This window comes from Syngnathus scovelli, chromosome 15, assembly GCF_024217435.2.
Source record: "Syngnathus scovelli strain Florida chromosome 15, RoL_Ssco_1.2, whole genome shotgun sequence".
Classification (NCBI taxonomy): domain Eukaryota; kingdom Metazoa; phylum Chordata; class Actinopteri; order Syngnathiformes; family Syngnathidae; genus Syngnathus; species Syngnathus scovelli.
The window spans coordinates 7681019-7699499 of record NC_090861.1 but is presented as its reverse complement, the minus strand read 5'-3'; the positions used below and the strand labels follow the sequence as shown (position 1 = coordinate 7699499).

Here is an 18481-nt window from a genome sequence, read left to right as displayed (position 1 = left end):
AAGGACATTTACACCTCCCATCTCGCCCGCAAGGCAACCTCGATTGCGAGAGATGTGAGTCACCCGGCTCACTCTTTGTTTGACCTTCTGCCCTCCCGCACCACCAGACTCGCCAACAGCTTCTTTCTCCAGGCTGTTAGGACCCTGAACTCGCTACCCCCTTCTGCGTAGCGTGCGGCACTGTTGCGCTATTTTCTGGTATGTCTGCTGTACGCTCACTTGCTCCTTTTTTTTTGCTCATCTTATTTATTTATTAGTTGTGTTATTTATTCATCATTTATTCAGCACGCTGTTGTTATACTTGTTTACTTGTTTGTCTGTTGTGGGCCATGTCTTGTCACCGTGGGATAGGGGGGAACGAAATTTCGGTTTCTTTGTGTGTCTTTGGCATGTGGAGAAATTGACAATAAAGCTGACTTTGACTTGACTTTGACTTAATGGTTTTAATAAGACTGGTCAGTCAGAAAGGAATCAAGCATCACATTAAATCCTTAGAAATATTTTTTTTTCTACAGTGTAGAAATTGATGTAAATACCTTATTTGACAAAAGACATAATAGTATCCTTAATTATTTTAAAAATATATTAGTATATTTGAAAAGTAATGACTAATTATATTTTAGCATTAAACTGGTTTATTAAACAGAACTGAACCATAATGATCTTGGTGGTTGGTAAGTAATAAATAATATAATAATGAAAATCAGATAGTCCGGCTCCACTTTTCCACTTTAACAGTAAAAAGTAATACGGTATTGACTACTATTATTTTTCAAACAATCCCTGTTGTGATTTCACGTTTTTCCCACAGGGGGCGTCATCACCAAATAGACCTGCTGGGGTGAGCCACACAGACTTGTCATTTGCTGCCAACAATAAAAATCACTTTCTCGTCAGCGTTACTGCAATTTTTTATTTGTATACAAAGCAAAATTTACTGAAGCAAAAGTGTTTATTTCCATAAGTCCTAAATATCACAAATATAAATATTTCCATAAATGTACATCAAATTCACAGTGACATTAATGTTTTTTTGGGGCACGGTATTTATTTTTAACAGTACTGTTGTCTTAACATCTAAATTTTGAGTCAGCGTATTTAATTACCCAACAATTGATTAGCTTCCATTTTTCTGCTGCGTATAAAAATAGTTGTTCTAATAAGCTCTTAATCATAACTTGCTTTCACTGTGATTTTTTTTCCCATGTAGGTCCTGACACACAGTAGCCATGCACACTGATCATGCCTTCATTGCTCTAAAGATACTGTTATCTTTACTGCTCTACTACTGTCCTCATATGTATTGTGGTGGGTGGATCACTGTGCATCAACATTACGAGTACTTCAAATGAGTAAAGAAAAAAAAAAACAATTTGACTGCATTTCAATAATTGTTGCATCTAAGTAACTTGTCACACATATGCATTTCTTCCATAGTTGCTGGGGGCAGATCGAGATGTAGTGGACAGCACACGTCCCCTGGAGGACGGCTGGTATGGGTAAGGCCTAAGAATCAAAAGATGTGGTTAAACACGACGTCAACTTCTACTCATGGAAAACGTTAGCTTTGATACATACACTTTTTCACCTGGCTCCTTACAACTGCACGAAAACATCAGACAGCCACCTCCGCACAGGGCAAGTATGGCCGACGACCAGCCGATGTACAAACCTTCTCCGATCTCGTACCTGTGTCACAGTGAAATTGCACAAAATTGTTTGATTTGTGTCTTGTTAAACTTCCAAATCAATCAAGTATGCACTCTTACTTTGTCCCTGGGTAGAACTGGTCAAAGAATTCCTGTGTGATGTTGGCTGCATACCAAGATATAGCGATCATGGTGCACATCCCTAGAAAAGTCCACAACATGCTGTAAGTATTTATTTTTTTAACACAAGGGGGAAACAACAAATTACCAGACCTACGATTTTACATATTAAAAAAAAAAAAAAAAATTGATGTGATATTTTTTTGCATAATGTGGAAATTAATAGTGAATGTTTTAAAATGAATGTACAATGACCTTTTTTATCTACACACTGTCCCTTTAATGGCACAACTAAGTTGGGGCAACATTAGCTGATTGCATGCGATGTCTATGCCTTTACACTGTACAGGCAAACAAATCATGATAACCCTTGACCAGGTTTAAGATAGCTTGTCTCCTGTACATAGATTAGAGTACCTGACATGTTAGCTTTTCGGGTGTTGGAGGTAAGAGTGAAAAGGTTAATTTGTGCTATGGAAATAATTAAAATCTATGTAACATTGACTTCGTGAGCTTGTTGTGGAATCTGAGGAGTTGTTTTTCCCCCATGATTACGCCAAAGCCACTTGACCTATTTGCACTTCATTTTGTGGAGGGGTGGGGCACAGGAATAGGAAAACATGGTTTGTTTTGATCAATGCATTTTTTTCAAATCTCAATTTCTGTAATATCACTCTATTTTTTAAAGACAGAATTTAGGTAGTGAAGGCGTAGGATTTGTTTCCAATTTTGGCCTTTCTGCTCTGTTATGCACCACTGAAGTTCATAAATGTTTTTGTTCTTACCCTGTAGTAAGAAGAACACCCCTCCAATTGTGGCAATCCTCCCCTTCAGAATGTAGTTTTCGCCTCCAATTTTGGAGCACTGCATTCCAACCAGAGTTCCCACCAGCCCAAACGTCCCGAACACAATTGAGGCAATCATCAGTGCTCGAGATGCTTGGATGTACCCTGCACACAAACACGAATGATGAGTTTATTGGTAAGACAACACACACACAGCAAAACAAATCACAATAATCCTTTCACCAAGTGCCAATTTCAACAAATAAGTAATTTCCGGACTGCTCTATATTGTTCCTTAGTTATCGAATAGCAGCCTCCTCATTTGATATAAAAGTGACATAATTTTTCTGTGCAATGAATTATTTACAAAATGAATCTTTAATATATGACAATGTTTTGCCTACTTATAAAGAAAAACTATGTACTAAACATGATGTGCGTCCCCTATAGGATCATTTATTACAAACATGAAACTAAAAAAAAAAAAAAGAAATGCTACAAAATATCAGCATAGTAAAATGAAATTAAAAAAAAGCATTCTTTTATTCCCCCAACCATCCATTAGTATCCCACTTAAGGAAACCATACAATTGCCATTCATGTAAATAATATTATCTTGTAACCACATGGTTTTTCATGTCGAGTCTGAAGGTTGAAACCATTTTATGTTTTTTTTTTTTTTTACTGAGGTTATTCTTGCTCATGATTGTCCTTTACTGTTGTATTTTTTTATACTGCCCATCTTATATTACCTGCTGTTAACTAAAGAGCATCACCCGCATAGTGATATCATTCTGACACGCAGATGCCGCTATGGTCAATGCTAAAAAACAACTCAAGAAATCTGATCAAAGCTGAAAACAAGAACGAAATTCTCAATGTGTTAGCCCTTTTTATGGCTGCTCTGGCTCTGTACAGATTTTTACAAGTAGATATATTTTTTCCCTTAACCCAATGAAGTAGTCGACACATTAAAAGTTTTGAACACATACCGCTTAGTGCGAGCAACGAAGGAAAATCGCGGCAGTTGTGAACTCCTATCGAGTCAGTGGCGCAGGACATCCAGAGATTCTCATAGATGGTGGACGTGGTGATCACGTTACCGTCCACCGTTGACACTCTCCAGTACCGATTGGGAAGGGCGACCCCAGCCATCAGCCATCCCAGAAAACCCAGGAAGAAAGCAAACGCTTCCACTACGGGATTCATAACTCTATCGTGCTTGATCCAGCCTGTCTTAGAGCTTCTTACCAATCTCGCCTGGCTAAACTATCTTCAAGAATAAACGTGTTGTTTTTCTCTGGCCCAGCGTTCTCAGTGTGCCACAGAAACCTCCTTATTAATGATTAATCCCAAACTGCCCTCTTATGATTTCTATTAGATCTGTTGAACCTTTTTCAAAAGTGCACTTGTTTACCCAACTCAAGGGAAGTGAGGTTGAACCTCGACACCCGGCGTCTAACATCTATAGACTCAGAGCCATTTGTCACCTTCTGACAATCTCTTTGAACACTGTCAATAAATCTCTGTCAGTACTGATGGGATCCAAGTCCCAGTTGGGCTCCAATGCCCGCAGGGATGATGTGGAACGTCATTGGTCGTGAGGGGTGTGGGCGCATCAACACGTTCCCACCCACTGATAAAAAAAATAATAATTAAAAAAAAAAAGAACCTACCCACTGATAAAAACCATTTGCTTAAAAAAAAAAAAAAAAAGAGGGGGGGGGGAGGAATTTTCTCTGGTTTAAATGTTTACTCGCGTCCTGCAGACATGTTAAAGGTTTGAAATTTGTGTATATATGGGTTGGAGGAGATAATGTCATATTTTACATGTGAAATTTGATGATGATCTGACTTGACATACTTTTTAATGTGAAAATTAAAATATGAAATTGCTTGATTGTCTTTTTGAAAATAAAAGTGTATTTAAATAATCCAAAGGGTTTTTTAGAGTTTCAATGCATTTTGCTTATGAACAGAAATTGATTAACGGAATTGTTTTCCCATCGTGAATTAAAAAAATAAATAAATCCCAATTTCTTCATATTAATTCATATGAGATCATAAGACTGGACAAAATTAAGATATTTGCAATACGATTTAAAATAGAAGGTTTTAAAATGTTTTGGACTAAAGTTCATTACAGATGATTTGTTGAAACTATGTGCAGTAAAAGCTAAATACAGAATTCAGTAATGTCAGAAAAAAAAATCAATGTCATTTACTGTACATTAAAAAAATAATCACTGTCCAGCGAAAATAAAGAATTTAATTTTAATTCAGATTAGTTTTGTCATTTGGAAGAAAATTGAAATTACCATTATACTGTAGCTCAATCAAAGTGAAGTTGCTTTTCTTTTGCAAAGTTAAAATATTCAAAGTATTGTATTGATACCTATTTACATCATCAAATACATTATACTAAATCATATTGTAAACTAACTACATTTCTTGTTTTGCAATATCAAGCAGTTCTAACGAGTTATAAAGAAAATGCACACTCAGCTTTAACCTACAGGTGAATCATCATTACTTTACATGCAAATGTAATGTTGAAGCCTGAGCGCGTGAAAAGCCATCAGTATATTTTTTAACAACATTTTTGTTTTTAATATATAAAAACTTTACTTACCAGGTAGGGCAAAAAGGGATGGAAATTCTCGGCAGTCATAAACCCCAGTAGAATCACTCGCGCAAGACATCCACAAGTTCTCATATATTGCTGAGGTTGTAATTACACTACCATCTGTGGTGGATTCTTTCCAATACTGGTGTTCTAATGATATAAAAACCATGATCCAGCCTAGAAAACCAAGTACAAGTGCTGTAATTTCAACAATGTCCCTCATTTTGCAAGTAATGTTCTCCGCAAGTAATGTTCTCTAACTAACCAGATGAGGTTTCGCCTTCTAAGGAGCTCTAATGGCAACTTCTGTATCTAATGTACATTTTGAAGTGCACGCAGGTTTTTTTTCCTCATGCACTCAAACATACTGGGACTAATTTGAACATTGATTTGTTGGCTGTAGTTACATGATATGTCTGCTATTCCCGCCCAAAATTGATTACATTTCACGTGCGTGGCACGTTACTGTAGAAATGTAAGCATACAAGGAACTCCCCCCAACACGCACACACGCACACACACACACACACACACACTTTTTGATCTTGCAGAGGTGAAATTTTGTCAAATACATGACACTGCTTTATGTTATGTACATAACTACTTGTGAAATTTACTGGGATTCTGTGGCCGTCTTTAGGTTTTGCAGTCTAGATCTGCCTTTAGAGGCACTTTATATGTTGTATTAGCATTTTATTAAACCTAATTGACACGATATTTAGGATCATTTTGTATGACTTCAGTGATATGAATGACTGAATCAAATGTATTATAGTCACAATATTTTAACAAAAAATGCTGCCTTAGTTATTGATAAATGAAGTCAGCACAAGTGAAATGTGAGGATTTTGGAAATATTTTAATCTCTGTGAATTTATTTGGATTTTCATCATAACCATGATCTTGTCTCCCTCCCTCTTTAGACAATTGGTAGCTTCGGATTTTCAAGAGGTTATTTCAAGTTCCATGAGCAAATATTAATAAATTAAGTGGAGTGAATAGAGGGCAGAGTATACATTGAAACCTGTGTCAGGCAAAGTGTCTATCTTAGCACCAGTTAAGCATTAACAAATATGAAACACAAAAGATGCATTGAAATTGTTGGCAAGGTAAATAATTTTTTTTCTACTGGAGCTTATAGATTCAACAATGTCTGTCCTTTTCCAAATAGTTCGTGGACGTACTGTACTATACTAATGTCCATTAAAAGAAATTGGCCAGCACCACAAAAATATTAATTTATTTTTATTTATAATGAATCAGAATATGGAATTGCGCAAAAGGAAGAGATATTTTACAGGATAGTTTGGGGTGTCATGGAATATTATAAACATTAAAATGTGTCTGTTTCTTTTTATGGTTTTAGTCTGTATCTTATCTTATCTTATCTATTTTTCTACTGTTGTCAAGTAATCTGCGGGAAAGTTCAAAGTTCCACCGTATATCTACATTCTACCATATTGAGCAGACATTCAGGCTTTAAATCATAATCATATTTCTGTTAATATTTTATTTCCTTGCCCTTCCCTTCATCTTCTGAAATAAGCGTTCCCTCGTGTCCCCGTTGACCCCGCTGCTCAATGGAGAAGTGGCCTTGAAACTTTTTTTTTTTTTTTTTTTTTTTTTTTTGGGCGTTCAAAAACGTACCTGTTCCTTTTTTTGAACACATCCCCGTCACTTGCCTGACGGCTGTGTGTGACAAGTATGCGAAAGGCTTACGTTGGGTTGCCAAATTATATTTAAATAGTGTGTATGCGTTAGAACAGTCATTATTTGACTATGCAACGAGTTTCGATGAGGTGATTCATCACCATGACTGCTGCTTTTTGTCCCTCCGTCAGGTGTGCATAAACGTGATTTGAAGATCACTAATGCATGCATCCTTTGCAGTATTCAGTCAGTTGAAGTCAGGCAATATATCACTCGTTTGTGCAGAATTGCTCACAATAGAAGATATCAGACTGCACATACTGAAAGTAAAGGCAATATGTTAATGCCGGGCTGGATCAGATTTCCACGTGACCTGTGTTCTCTTCTAGCCTTGCACGTTCCCTGAACAGTGGAGAGGGACACATTTACAGTACCTTAGTTGATATGCATTATATTTATGAAGCTAACACAGTCCACACATGCAACAATGAAATTACAAGTTCATGCTCATTACATTTTTTTTTTTTTTTTTTTAACAATGTTGTATTATTATTATGGTACATAGTATATATATATATATATATATATATATATATATATATATATATATATATATATATATATATATATATATATATATATATATATATATATATATATATATATACACAGTTTCACTATGGCTAAACATTAATGTACTATATTTAATACGCTTCCGGGACATTTTATTGGGTACACGGCACAGTACAACAGGAGTTGAATTTTAAAAAACTCGACTAAGATAGTAATGATTTGTCAGCATTTTTTGTTGAAGCTCTCGAACAGTTGTGTAAAATTGCACCACTTCACACCGACAGAAGTTTTTGCTATTTTGACAGTCTTATTTAGCAAAAATAAATCAATAAACTCATTCTACTTTAAAGAATCACACATCCTCCGCCTTTGGCTTCCACATAGTTTGGGTCAAGGTCATTAGGCAGCTTTCCATTCTCACCCCAGATATTCATCTCTCCAAACACACCCGTCTCGATCATCTCCTCCTGCCACGGGATCGGAACGTTGCCCGAGGCAAAGTCGGCAAAGAACTCTGTATCCTTGTTATCCATGACCACGCCTTTAATGGTGCTAAAGGCGCCTACGTCGTCGATATCTTTGGCGTAGACCATCCTGGGGTCAGGGACAAATGGTGGAGGCAGCATACCTTGGTGAAAATGAGAAAAAAATAATGTATTTATTAATTCTGGTTTGGGTGCATACTTGACTGATTGTTTTTGAAGGCCTCACCAGCCTCAAGACGGCCCCAATTGATCTCCTTGAAGAAGGGTTGGCTCTTGAGCTCAGCGCAGTCGTTGTTTTTGAACCCGAGGCGTTTCCCAGGATCCTTTTCCAACAAGCCTTCACAAATAGCTTTGCATTCTTTGCTAAAGTTGGGAGTGTATGGAACCGCATCGTTCAGAATTCTGCGAGCCACCTCGTCATTCTCCACCTGAAGAAAGGGTGCAATTAGCAAATGTATTCACATAGTGGGAGAGACCTCTTGGCTGTGTCCTCGACCTTCTCTCCTCGTATTCTGAAAGGTCCTTTAGCTGCGATCATCTCAAACAGAGTTACCCCCAGAGTGAAATAATCCACTGTGTAGTCATATTCCTTTTTCTGGAGTAGCTCTGGAGCCATGAAACCTTTGAAAAGATTTCATGAGATCATCTAGTGACTACTCACGGAAATGCACTTTCAGAAAGACTTTTTGTGACTTACCGGGAGTTCCTGCATAACCAGATGTTTTGTCTTTTCCTGGTGGAAGTTCCACAGCCAAGCCCAAATCTGACAGCCGTACGTGTCCTGAGTGATGAGATGCATTGATTACATCAGTACCATATATGTGTCTATTGAAAGTCTCCATGTTGTTCTTTGCTCCTAAGATCTGACCTGCATCATCTAGCAGCACATTCTCTGGCTTCAGGTCTCTGTAGACGATCCTGTGCTGGTGAAGGTGCTCCAGGCCACAGATGATCTGTGCCGTGTAGAAAGAAGCTCTTTTCTCATTGAAGCCAGGGTTTTTTTCATCCACGTTGTACATATGAAACCTGAGGAAGAAGGAGGGAGAACTTTATTCCATCTTTGGAGTTAACAAAATGAAAATTGCTCTAAAGACTTCTTGAGCCTCTTAAGTACTCTTACTGTCTGACTTAAAGCGTGACGCACCTGACGGCCTAGTGTGTATTTTAGCTTTAAGGTTTATCTATACTTGAACTAATTAGCAGACATTGGAGTAAGTGTATTGGGGGCTGCTCCTATGCCTCCAAGTAAAGTATAGAGTTTGGGCACACGGGTTCCAACTGTGTGTGTGTGTGTGTGTGCATAAAGCACCTGAGATCCCCACCATTCATGATGGTCATAACTAGGCAGAGGTCAGTCTTGGTCTGGAAAGCGTAAGCCAGCGATACAATGAAGCGACTGTGGACTTTGGCTAGGATGCGCTTCTCCACAATCGCACCCTAAATATGGGTAAGAATGAGGAAAATTAGTATTGTTTTTTTTTTTGGCAGTGTTTCCCATAATCCTTCAGTGGTTGTACAAGCAATACGCTGAGCTTCTTTGCAGGGTTTTTCACAAGCTTCTTTTCACTCAGCTGTCATAGTAAAGACTAACCCGCTAAACTCAGAACTTGGAATGGATTTCCTGTTAACTTTGGCACTTTACCTCGTAGCCTTTGCGTTTCTTGAGCCTCTTTTTATCAAGCTTTTTATTGGCGTACATTTTACCGGTGGCCTTAGCCTGACAAGCGTAGACTTCTCCGAATCCTCCCTTTCCAAGGACCCTGAAGTCCATGAACCACTCCTCGTCAACGGGCTGGCTTTCCAACGTCTTGAACTGAACGTAACGCAGGAAGTACATGCTTTGCTTGAAGCCCGCCATGGCCTTTGCCTCCAGGTGTTTGAGGAGCTGTTTCTCGCTCTCTTTAAATAAGTCACCGTGGACGTTTTTGAAGTCTTCCTTCACCCGGGTGACAGCCTTCTCCTCCAGGAAGCTGCAGAAGGTCTTGGACGTCGACTCGTAGTATTTATTGACCATTTTTTGGGCCTTCTGAACTCTGTCCTTCTCCTGGCAAATGACGTAGTCTTCAATGTCCTTCCAAAGCTCTGCCGCGGTTTTGTGGGTGGCATCGCTCTCCAGAAACTGCTGGAAGAGCCGCTTGCCGATGGGTTCTTTGACGCACATGATGTCGAAGGTTTTGCCCACGGACGCTTTCATGTGTTCGCATTCTCTGATGTGTGGCAGTTTCAGCCTGGCCCGCAACTTTTTGTCTCTCAGGTTGGCGGCCGCCGCACCATCCATACTTCCTCGTGCTGACACATAGGCCGAGTTGGCCACCACCGTCTCCAATCCACCGATGTCCATGCTCGCTCGACTTTTGCCTGCAACATGTAAAAAGGATAAGAAAAGCAACCCAATTACAGTAAACTAGCATGTCACTGTGATTAAACATTTGGTCAAGCAGTACAATTTTCCTCCACTTTAAAATCCAACCACGATAACCCCCATTAACTAATGAGGAATGTTATCGCTGTAAAGGCATATTGTTCTCATGCTTTGGCTCTCTTTCAATTGTGCATCAGAGGAAACAGCGTCTTGTCCTGTGCTGCACCCTGCTGTTCAAATACTAACAAGGTGAAAAAACAAAATGGGACAAGAAAAGTGGATTGTTTAATTAAGACTTCCTCGGTGTAAACCTCTTGACCTGGAACACTTGTTTCAATTGATAGTGCAAGTGCCACCCTCTTTCTACATAATCCAATTAACACTGACTGTTGATACTTGCGATTTACAGATGATTGGACTCAGCGGTAATTAACCCACATTCTTTTTAAACAAATCTAATCCCATTATCCATTCAGTACCAATGTCTGTGTATTTTATTTTAATTACCCTCAATTCCTCTCAGGAACCAAAGGAAAGTATTTTGGGCATTAACCCCCAAAATAAAAAAAATATAAAAATTTATTCCTGAGAGGAATTGATGGCAATTCAGTTTATTGACTTAATGATGCAAAAGTGAGAATTTTTGCATTCAAATTCTTGACGGCCGCCGTCAAGAATACTTGCGCATCTAAATTGCAGTTTAAATCAATCATAATAATAATAATGTCAAAATATGTTTTATGTGTAATACAACATTTTTAAATATATATAACATCTTAATAGCAATGCTGACAGTCCATTTATTCCCTTCAATATTTGACGTCCATTTTGATGAATATTGAGTAGCACCTACCTTAACTTTCTGCTGCAGTCTCAACCGATGACCAATTTATTATTATTTTTGCTGCTCCTTGGTCCTCCATTAACAAGTATAGGTGGTCTTGAGCATCTCCACTATGAACACTGTCTCCTCGCCCCCTCACACAGTGTAGAGAATGAAAGACACATTGGGTGGAGCTTTTCTGTGCGCCTGAAATCCAGTTTGGTGCTTCCTTTGGTGGCCAGGATTACACGTGGGGCCACTTGACAGAAGCTATTAGTGTAACTAGTAGAATATGGGTTTTCTTTTTCTAAGTTATCAACTAACTGGGTGTTAATAACCATTCCAAGCAAACACGTCCAGAGAAAGCATCTTTCTATGATAACATTCTTGCAAGTGATTTGTAGTGGTCTAAATTTGACATTACAGTTGAATATTGATATTGACATTACATGTGGAAATATGCAGCGCCTTGAAAGTGAAGTAGCCCATGAAATAGTCTGTAAAATTACAAATTGTGTTTTCAAATCCTGTGACTCTGGCACAAGCACAGTTGACAAATTGCCAAGCCTCCACAAGCGGCTGAGTTTAAATCACCTTCAGCAGATTAAATGTAAAGGTGTGCTGAAACTCAACCCATGTCATACCACCATTAACCCTCAGACATTTACTTTACTTATACTTGTCACACTTTGGTACAGTGGATGTAAGAAGTCTACACACCACTGTTTGAATGTCAGGTTTTGACAAAAAGATAACGTTTTCGTGTCTCAGAATTCCGATTTAACCGTCGTTCATGAAGCAATCTTTCTCTCGGTGATGGCGATTGGTGCGTCTGTCTCGCGCAGGCGTAAAAGCAAATAACGCTTCCTCACTATGGAAGGGGAGGAGAGCCCGCTGTCTGGCATGAAGGGCAATCGGGTTCAGTAAAGTAGAGACTAAAAACTTAGTCGGAACCCCACGCGGGTGTCTAATAATGGACTTTCTCCTTAGTGGAACGGCGGCGTGCGGAGCGTGTCTCATAACCAACCCGTTAGAAGTGGTCAAGACTCGCATGCAGCTGCAAGGGGAGCTCAAAAGTCGGGGCACCTATCAGGTTTATTACCGTAATGTCTTTCACGCTTTCTATACCATAGCAAAAGTGGACGGACTGGCTGGCTTACAGAAAGGCCTCGTGCCCGGACTATGGTATCAGTTTTTTATGAACGGGGTCCGGCTCGGTTCGTACGCGATCATCGAGACCTCTGGCTACATCCACACAGATGGAAGAGTCAGTGCACCTAAGACCATCATAGCTGGAGCTACAGCGGGGGTGGCTGGAGCTGTGATGGGCAGCCCTGTGTATTTGGTCAGTAGCCCCTCTTGCTGTGCGTACAAACCTATGAATATATGTATAATACCAAACAAGTTTTTGTTATTTTCAGTTCAAAATTTCATACTTGATATGGGTGTCTACTATGTAGTACTATGTTGACGTAATTGTAAGGCGGAGCAAAGTTTAACTTGGGTTATTAGCAGTGAAGGAGAGTCTTCACCTTATGCATCTATCTGCATATAATTGCTTCCAAATCAACTGCATTTATTTTTAAGGCTAATACTGTCAAAACAGAATGGCAATTATTTTTTAAAGACGGTACTATCATCAAATAGTTTGTTTTTTGCTGTCATATGGGTTTACTGTGTTCTCATATGTGGTTTTACTGACAGGTAAAGACTCATTTACAGAGTCAGTCAACTGCCTCCATTGCTGTGGGACACCAGTACAAACACCAGGTAGCACGTAAACTGTTAATCAATCCAGCGATTCCCACCCAGGGTGCTGCACCACATTAATAATAACTATCTTTCCATTACAAAAATCTCATAGCCCACTACCAAACCAAATATGTGCCCCGGCTCCATAAAGGTTGAGAATCACTGGATTATTGCAATCGGTTACGAATAACAATATTGATGTCCTGATGTTTCTGTTCTTCTTCCTAAAGGGAATGTCCCATGCCCTGGTGACGATCTATAAGAAACACGGCATTCAAGGACTGTGGAGGGGTGCAAGCGCTTCCATCCCGAGGGTCAGCGTGGGGTCAGCATCTCAACTGTCCACCTTCTCCTCTGCTAAAGAGCTGGTGGTTGATCTTCAGGTTTGAACATGACTGCTTTTTGCTAAGTGTGACATTTTGTACAGGCCCACGTGTTTATACATAATAAGGCAATCCTAGACCGTTTTGGCATTTCAAATGTACAAACATTACAAAGTTTGCAGGTTTGCGTGCGGAAGTACGCTCAAACAAAAATCATTAACTGTCGTCAAAGAGTTCAGTCGAAGCAGTTATTGTAACACGGACAAAGCTACAGGCAGCGCAACCTTCTGGAACAGAAACATGACACCATTCCGTGGCCCCCTCGGCTCGAAACACAAAGCTTACATAACAGTAACGCCAGAGTTTCCAGGCCGTAAATTTAACTGCTGCTTTAAAAAATACCCCCAATATATAAGTGCCCAGTGTCATCACAACAGTTTCCTTTTCCTCTCTCACTGAGCTGGTTTAACTAGTCAGATCTGTTTCCTCCTCACACCCTTTGTTTCTGTTAAATAAGCACCGTTCTTTTGTTTTAGAGCACAAACGCGTGTCAAATAGTTTTAATGCTGCTGTGATTTTCCAAACAGAAAGAGTAGAAGACAGGGAAACCATGTCTGTGTATGGGGATGAGTGAGCATGAGCATACAGGACTGTCTCAGAAATTTAGAATATTGTGATAAAGTTCTTTATTTTCTGTAATGCAATTAAAAAAACAAGTGTCATACATTCTGGATTCATTACAAGTCAACTGAAAAATTGCAAGCCCTTTATTTTAATATTGCTGCAAGTCAACTGAAATATTGCAACCCTTTTATTATTTTAATATTGCTGATTATGGGTTACAGCTTAAGAAAACTCAAAAATCCTATCTCAAAATATTAGAATATTTCCTCAAACCAAGTAAAAAAAAAAAAAAAAAAGAAAAGCTTTTTAACAGCAAAACAAAATCAAACATTTGAAAATGTCCATTAATGCACTCAGTACTTGGTTGGGAATTCTTTTGCACGGATTACCGCATCATTGCGGTGTGGCATGGAGGCAATCAGCCTGTGGCATTGCTGAGGTGTTATGGATGCCCAGGATGCTTCAATAGCGGCCTTTAGCTCATTTGCATTGTTAAGTCTGGTGTCTTTCAGCTTCTTCTTCACAATACCCCACAAATTCTCTATGGGGTTCAGGTCAGGAGAATTGGCAGGCCAATCAAGGACAGTAATGCCATGATCAGTACACCATTTACTGGTGGTTTTGGCACTGTGGGCAGGTGCCAGATCATGCTGGAAAATGAAAATGATCATCTCCATAGAGCACTTCAGCAGACGGGAGTATGTAGTGCGCTAAAATCTGCATTTACTCTGGACTTGATGAAACACTGAACCAACACCAGCAGCTCACATGGCTCCCCAAACCGTCAACTGACTGTGGGAACTTCACACTGGATTTCAAGCAACTTGGATTTTGCTCCTCTCCAGCCTTTCTCCAGACTCTGGCGCCTTGACTTCTAAATGAAATACAAAACTTGCTTTCATCTGAAAAGAGTACTTTGGACCACTCTGCAACTGTCCAGTGTTTCGTTTCCATAGCCTAAGTCAGACGCTTCTTCCGTTGTCTTGAGTTCAGAAGTGGCTTGACCATGGGAATACGGCTATTGTAGTCCATTTTCCGGACACGTCTGTGAACAGTGGCTTTTGATACCTGAACTCCAGCTTCAGTCCACTGTCTCTGAAGCTCCCCCAAATTTTGGAAGCGACTCTTCTTCACAATGCGGTCATCTCTCTTGGTTGTGCAGTGTTTCCTGCCACAGTTCCCCTTTCCAACAGACTTTTTGTGGATGTGCTTTGAAACTGCACTCTGAACAGCTTGCTCTTTGAGAAATTTCTTTTTGTGTCTTACCCTCCTGATGGAGGGTGTCAATGATGGTCCTCTGGACAGCAGTCAGATCAGCAGTCTTCCCCATGCTTGTGATTTAGTTTACTGAACCAAGCTGAGTGTTTTTCAAGGCTCAGGAAACCCTTGCAGGTGTTTCGAGTTAATTAGACGATTCAAGTGATTAGTTGAATATCCTACTAGTATACTTTTTCACGATATTCTATTTTGAGATAGGATATTTGAATTTTCTTAAGCTGTATGCCATAATCAGCAATATTAAAATAATAAAAGGCTTGCAATATTTAAGTTGATTTGTAATGAATCCAGAATGTATGACATTTTTGTTTTTTAATTGCATTACAGAAAATAAAGAACTTTATCACAATATTCTAATTTTCTGAGACAGTCTTGTAGATATTAATAAATGTCTCCATCACAGGTGTTGAACTTGAGGCCTGCGGCCTAGATCTGGCCCTCCCAAGTTCTTTTAAGGAAGCTTGCTACATGTTTTTTCCCTTGACTTGTATTTAAAACCACTACTACACTAAAATGTGTTTTTTTATGTCCTGTTACAGTCCTACTCTACTCTTATGTGGTTTCGTTGTTATGATCTGTTCTTATCTAACACCCTTAGTCTCGAGATAGTTCAGAACTTTGTTTCTTCTTTCTCTAAGGTGTTTCCAAAGAACAGCTGGTTGGTGGCCCTGAGTGCCGGCATGATCAGCAGCGTGGTGGTGGTGCTCGCCATGACTCCTTTTGATGTGGTGAGCACGAGGCTTTACAACCAGCCTGTGGATCCGCAGGGCAAGGTGAGGTTGTTGGCCGTGTGTGACTTGTGAATACGCTCAGGGCAAAATGAGTGTGTTCGTAAAAGAAGAGGAGCTTGTGTTTGTACGTTGTCTGCCTATGCCTTAATTTAAACAGGAAAAAGTGGCAGAGAGTAGGAGTTCAAAGGGGGATTCTAAATTGCTGCTAAGCTGGAGCCATATTCCTTCGGCTATATATATATATCCATCCATCCATTTTCTGAACCGCTTAGTCCCCACGGGGGTGCTGGAGCCTATCCCAGCCGTCATCGGGCAGTAGGCGGGGGACACCCTGAACCGGTTGCCAGCCAATCGCAGGGCACACAGAGACAAACAACCATTCGCACTCGCACTCACACCTAGGGACAATTTGGAGTGATCAATCGGCCTACCAAGCATGTTTTTGGGATGTGGGAGGAAACCGGAGTGCCCGGAGAAAACCCACGCGGGCTCGGGGAGAACATGCAAACTCCGCACAGGGAGGGCCGGAGGTGGAATCGAACCCGCACCCTCCTAACTGTGAGGCGGACGTGCTACCCAGTGCGCCACCGAGCCGCCATATATATATATATATATATATATATATATATATATATATATATATATATATATATATATATATATATATATATATATATATATATATATATATATATATATATATATATATATATTTAAGTGGCTAGGGTGCCATTCTGGAGAATTAAAAAACAAAACAAAACAAAACAAAAAAACATGCAGTGAGCTCTCCAAGCGCCTCTAAAATCCTCCATCCGACACAAAACAACATTTCCCCACAACCCGCCATCAGCGTTTAGAAATTCTTGTTGTCGTATTTATCTGACACTTACAAAATTGAAATTAGTAACAGGAAAATGGGTACAAATGATCACTTTGAATCTAAATTAAATATTCCTTTTTTTTTTCATCCTTTTAGGGGCTGCTTTATAAAGGGTTTACTGACTGCTTTTCAAAGACACTGAAAAAGGAGGGGCTAACGGGACTCTACAAAGGTTTGGGAGCCTCCTATTTCCGGATTGGTCCTCACACCATCCTTTCTTTGTTCTTTTGGGAAGAATTGCGCAAATTCTACCAACTGCGCAGATAACACTTTGAAGCCGGGAGTTGAAAATGGTGAGTCGTTAGGCTACGAGTCACGGGTTCCAAGGAATTCTCAATGAGTTTTTTATTATGAGGTTAAAGAAAAACCAGGAGTTGTTTTTCTTTTCTCATAAGGAGCCAGGGTAATATTTAAGAAAGAACACAGTAGCATAAATGAGGAAAGGGAATTAAAAAAGAAAATTAAAAATTGTAGAATGTACAATGCTCAGCACCTCACCGCATCAAATGTGGTTGATGACTTTTCAAATTTAATGGATTGCAATACTATTGGCCTGCTACCTCCAATAATGTATCATTCCATGCCAACCTATAGAGAGGATCCCGCTGTTTCCAGCCATGACAGTATCCAGTGCTGAAGCTAATCAATGATCACTTCTGATCTTCTTGTAGCATCATCATTAATTTTAGCACAGTGTTGATGAACTGAACAAACAAGCTGGCATATATATATTTTTCCATTTTAGTGGCTCACATTTCCAGAAAAAAGAAAACACTCCATTTGTTCTTTATATAAGCATTGATTACTTAGTTCTTAATCATGAACGAAAATTGCCTTTAATTTAATGGATTGGTGAAAATTGTGTCTCATCATAAGATGATGGTTGCCTATGGTACAATGTGCAATTTTATCAAGTTGGTTACAATAGTATTTGCTGCTAAAAAAAAAACCAACAACCCTAATTTTAAAGAAATGCCTATTTATGAAATGCTTTGTCTAAATATGCATAAAAATTAAGACAAAATATTTTTTGTATCAGTTTTCATATTTATGAAAATACCCCTCAAAGTGCTATCAAACTGCTTCATCATTATCCAAGTGTCAAATGTAATCATAAAAAAAGGCTTGGCCTGTTTGGATTTTAGACCTTTAATATCTGGCGCTGATCAGTATTTATATGTCAGTTACACTGTACATTTCTTTTGTGTGTTCTGGAACATTTTTGTTTGGTGACTAATGAACTCAGTACAGTTTGCCTGAGTGATTAGTGTTCACATCGATAGATGAAAGACAGACATTACTGAGTAATGAACCTTCAGGAAATTCCTCAGAAGCTAAACTTGTGCCATTGCTTAGTCAAATAGTTGTAATGTTAGCAAAGTCTGACCGCAAATTTGGATCAGGCAAAGTAGATTACACATATCACAAAAAGACATTAAACCAACCTTGCTTCAACTTTGGTAACGTTACATTAAAAAAAAAAATGCTTGTTACTTTTAATAATAATTTATACAATTATTCGGTATACTGGTTTATTTGATGAACATATATTTTTCAAATATTTGTATACTGTGTCAAACACTGGCGATAATGTTCTCTAAATGCCATGTTCCATATGACTAGTGTGGTGCTTTTAAGTGTTTTCTTCAGTCTAACTGTATTCATACCCTGTTACATGTGGTAACATATCCACTGAATGATGTAAACTATTCTGCCTTGATTGGGGCAACTACTGTTTGTGCAGGACGAAAAAGAAATGCCAATAAGTCATCTTTGGACTATACTATACACATTTATTTTCACATGAACCCTGTAATTTC

General features: G+C 39.1%; 3 protein-coding genes across 5 annotated transcripts; 1 reads left to right on the top strand and 2 right to left on the bottom strand.

Moving 5' to 3' along the window:
* Window positions 1–933: 933 nt before the first annotated feature.
* On the bottom strand, window positions 934–5700 carry LOC125982137 (claudin-15-like). 3 transcript variants are annotated; one of them, XM_068653185.1, is made up of 6 exons: window positions 5446–5697; window positions 5187–5357; window positions 2555–2719; window positions 1770–1851; window positions 1579–1689; window positions 934–1506 (listed from the first exon to the last, which is right to left on the bottom strand). In XM_068653185.1, the coding sequence occupies exons 2-6, from the start codon at window positions 5347–5349 to the stop codon at window positions 1413–1415; spliced, it is 615 nt and encodes a 204-aa protein (XP_068509286.1). In that variant the 5' UTR covers window positions 5350–5357; window positions 5446–5697; the 3' UTR covers window positions 934–1412. The 3 variants fall into 3 exon arrangements, with proteins under 3 accessions (XP_068509286.1, XP_068509285.1, XP_049598351.1); XM_068653184.1 differs by having other exon boundaries at window positions 5187–5700; XM_049742394.2 differs by lacking the exons at window positions 5187–5357; window positions 5446–5697 and adding an exon at window positions 3547–4113.
* A 1753-nt stretch (window positions 5701–7453) lies between these two features.
* grk1b (G protein-coupled receptor kinase 1 b) lies at window positions 7454–11324 on the bottom strand. The gene is made up of 8 exons (XM_049742285.2): window positions 11104–11324; window positions 9531–10246; window positions 9198–9325; window positions 8757–8914; window positions 8586–8669; window positions 8385–8509; window positions 8115–8316; window positions 7454–8031 (listed from the first exon to the last, which is right to left on the bottom strand). The coding sequence occupies exons 2-8, from the start codon at window positions 10227–10229 to the stop codon at window positions 7748–7750; spliced, it is 1680 nt and encodes a 559-aa protein (XP_049598242.1). The 5' UTR covers window positions 10230–10246; window positions 11104–11324; the 3' UTR covers window positions 7454–7747.
* Window positions 11325–11927: 603 nt separating this feature from the next.
* On the top strand, window positions 11928–18444 carry slc25a35 (solute carrier family 25 member 35). Its single transcript, XM_049741764.1, has 5 exons — window positions 11928–12418; window positions 12778–12843; window positions 13056–13208; window positions 15689–15823; window positions 16758–18444. Exons 1-5 carry the CDS (start codon window positions 12047–12049, stop codon window positions 16926–16928), a joined length of 897 nt encoding a protein of 298 aa, XP_049597721.1. The 5' UTR covers window positions 11928–12046; the 3' UTR covers window positions 16929–18444.
* Window positions 18445–18481: the final 37 nt, after the last annotated feature.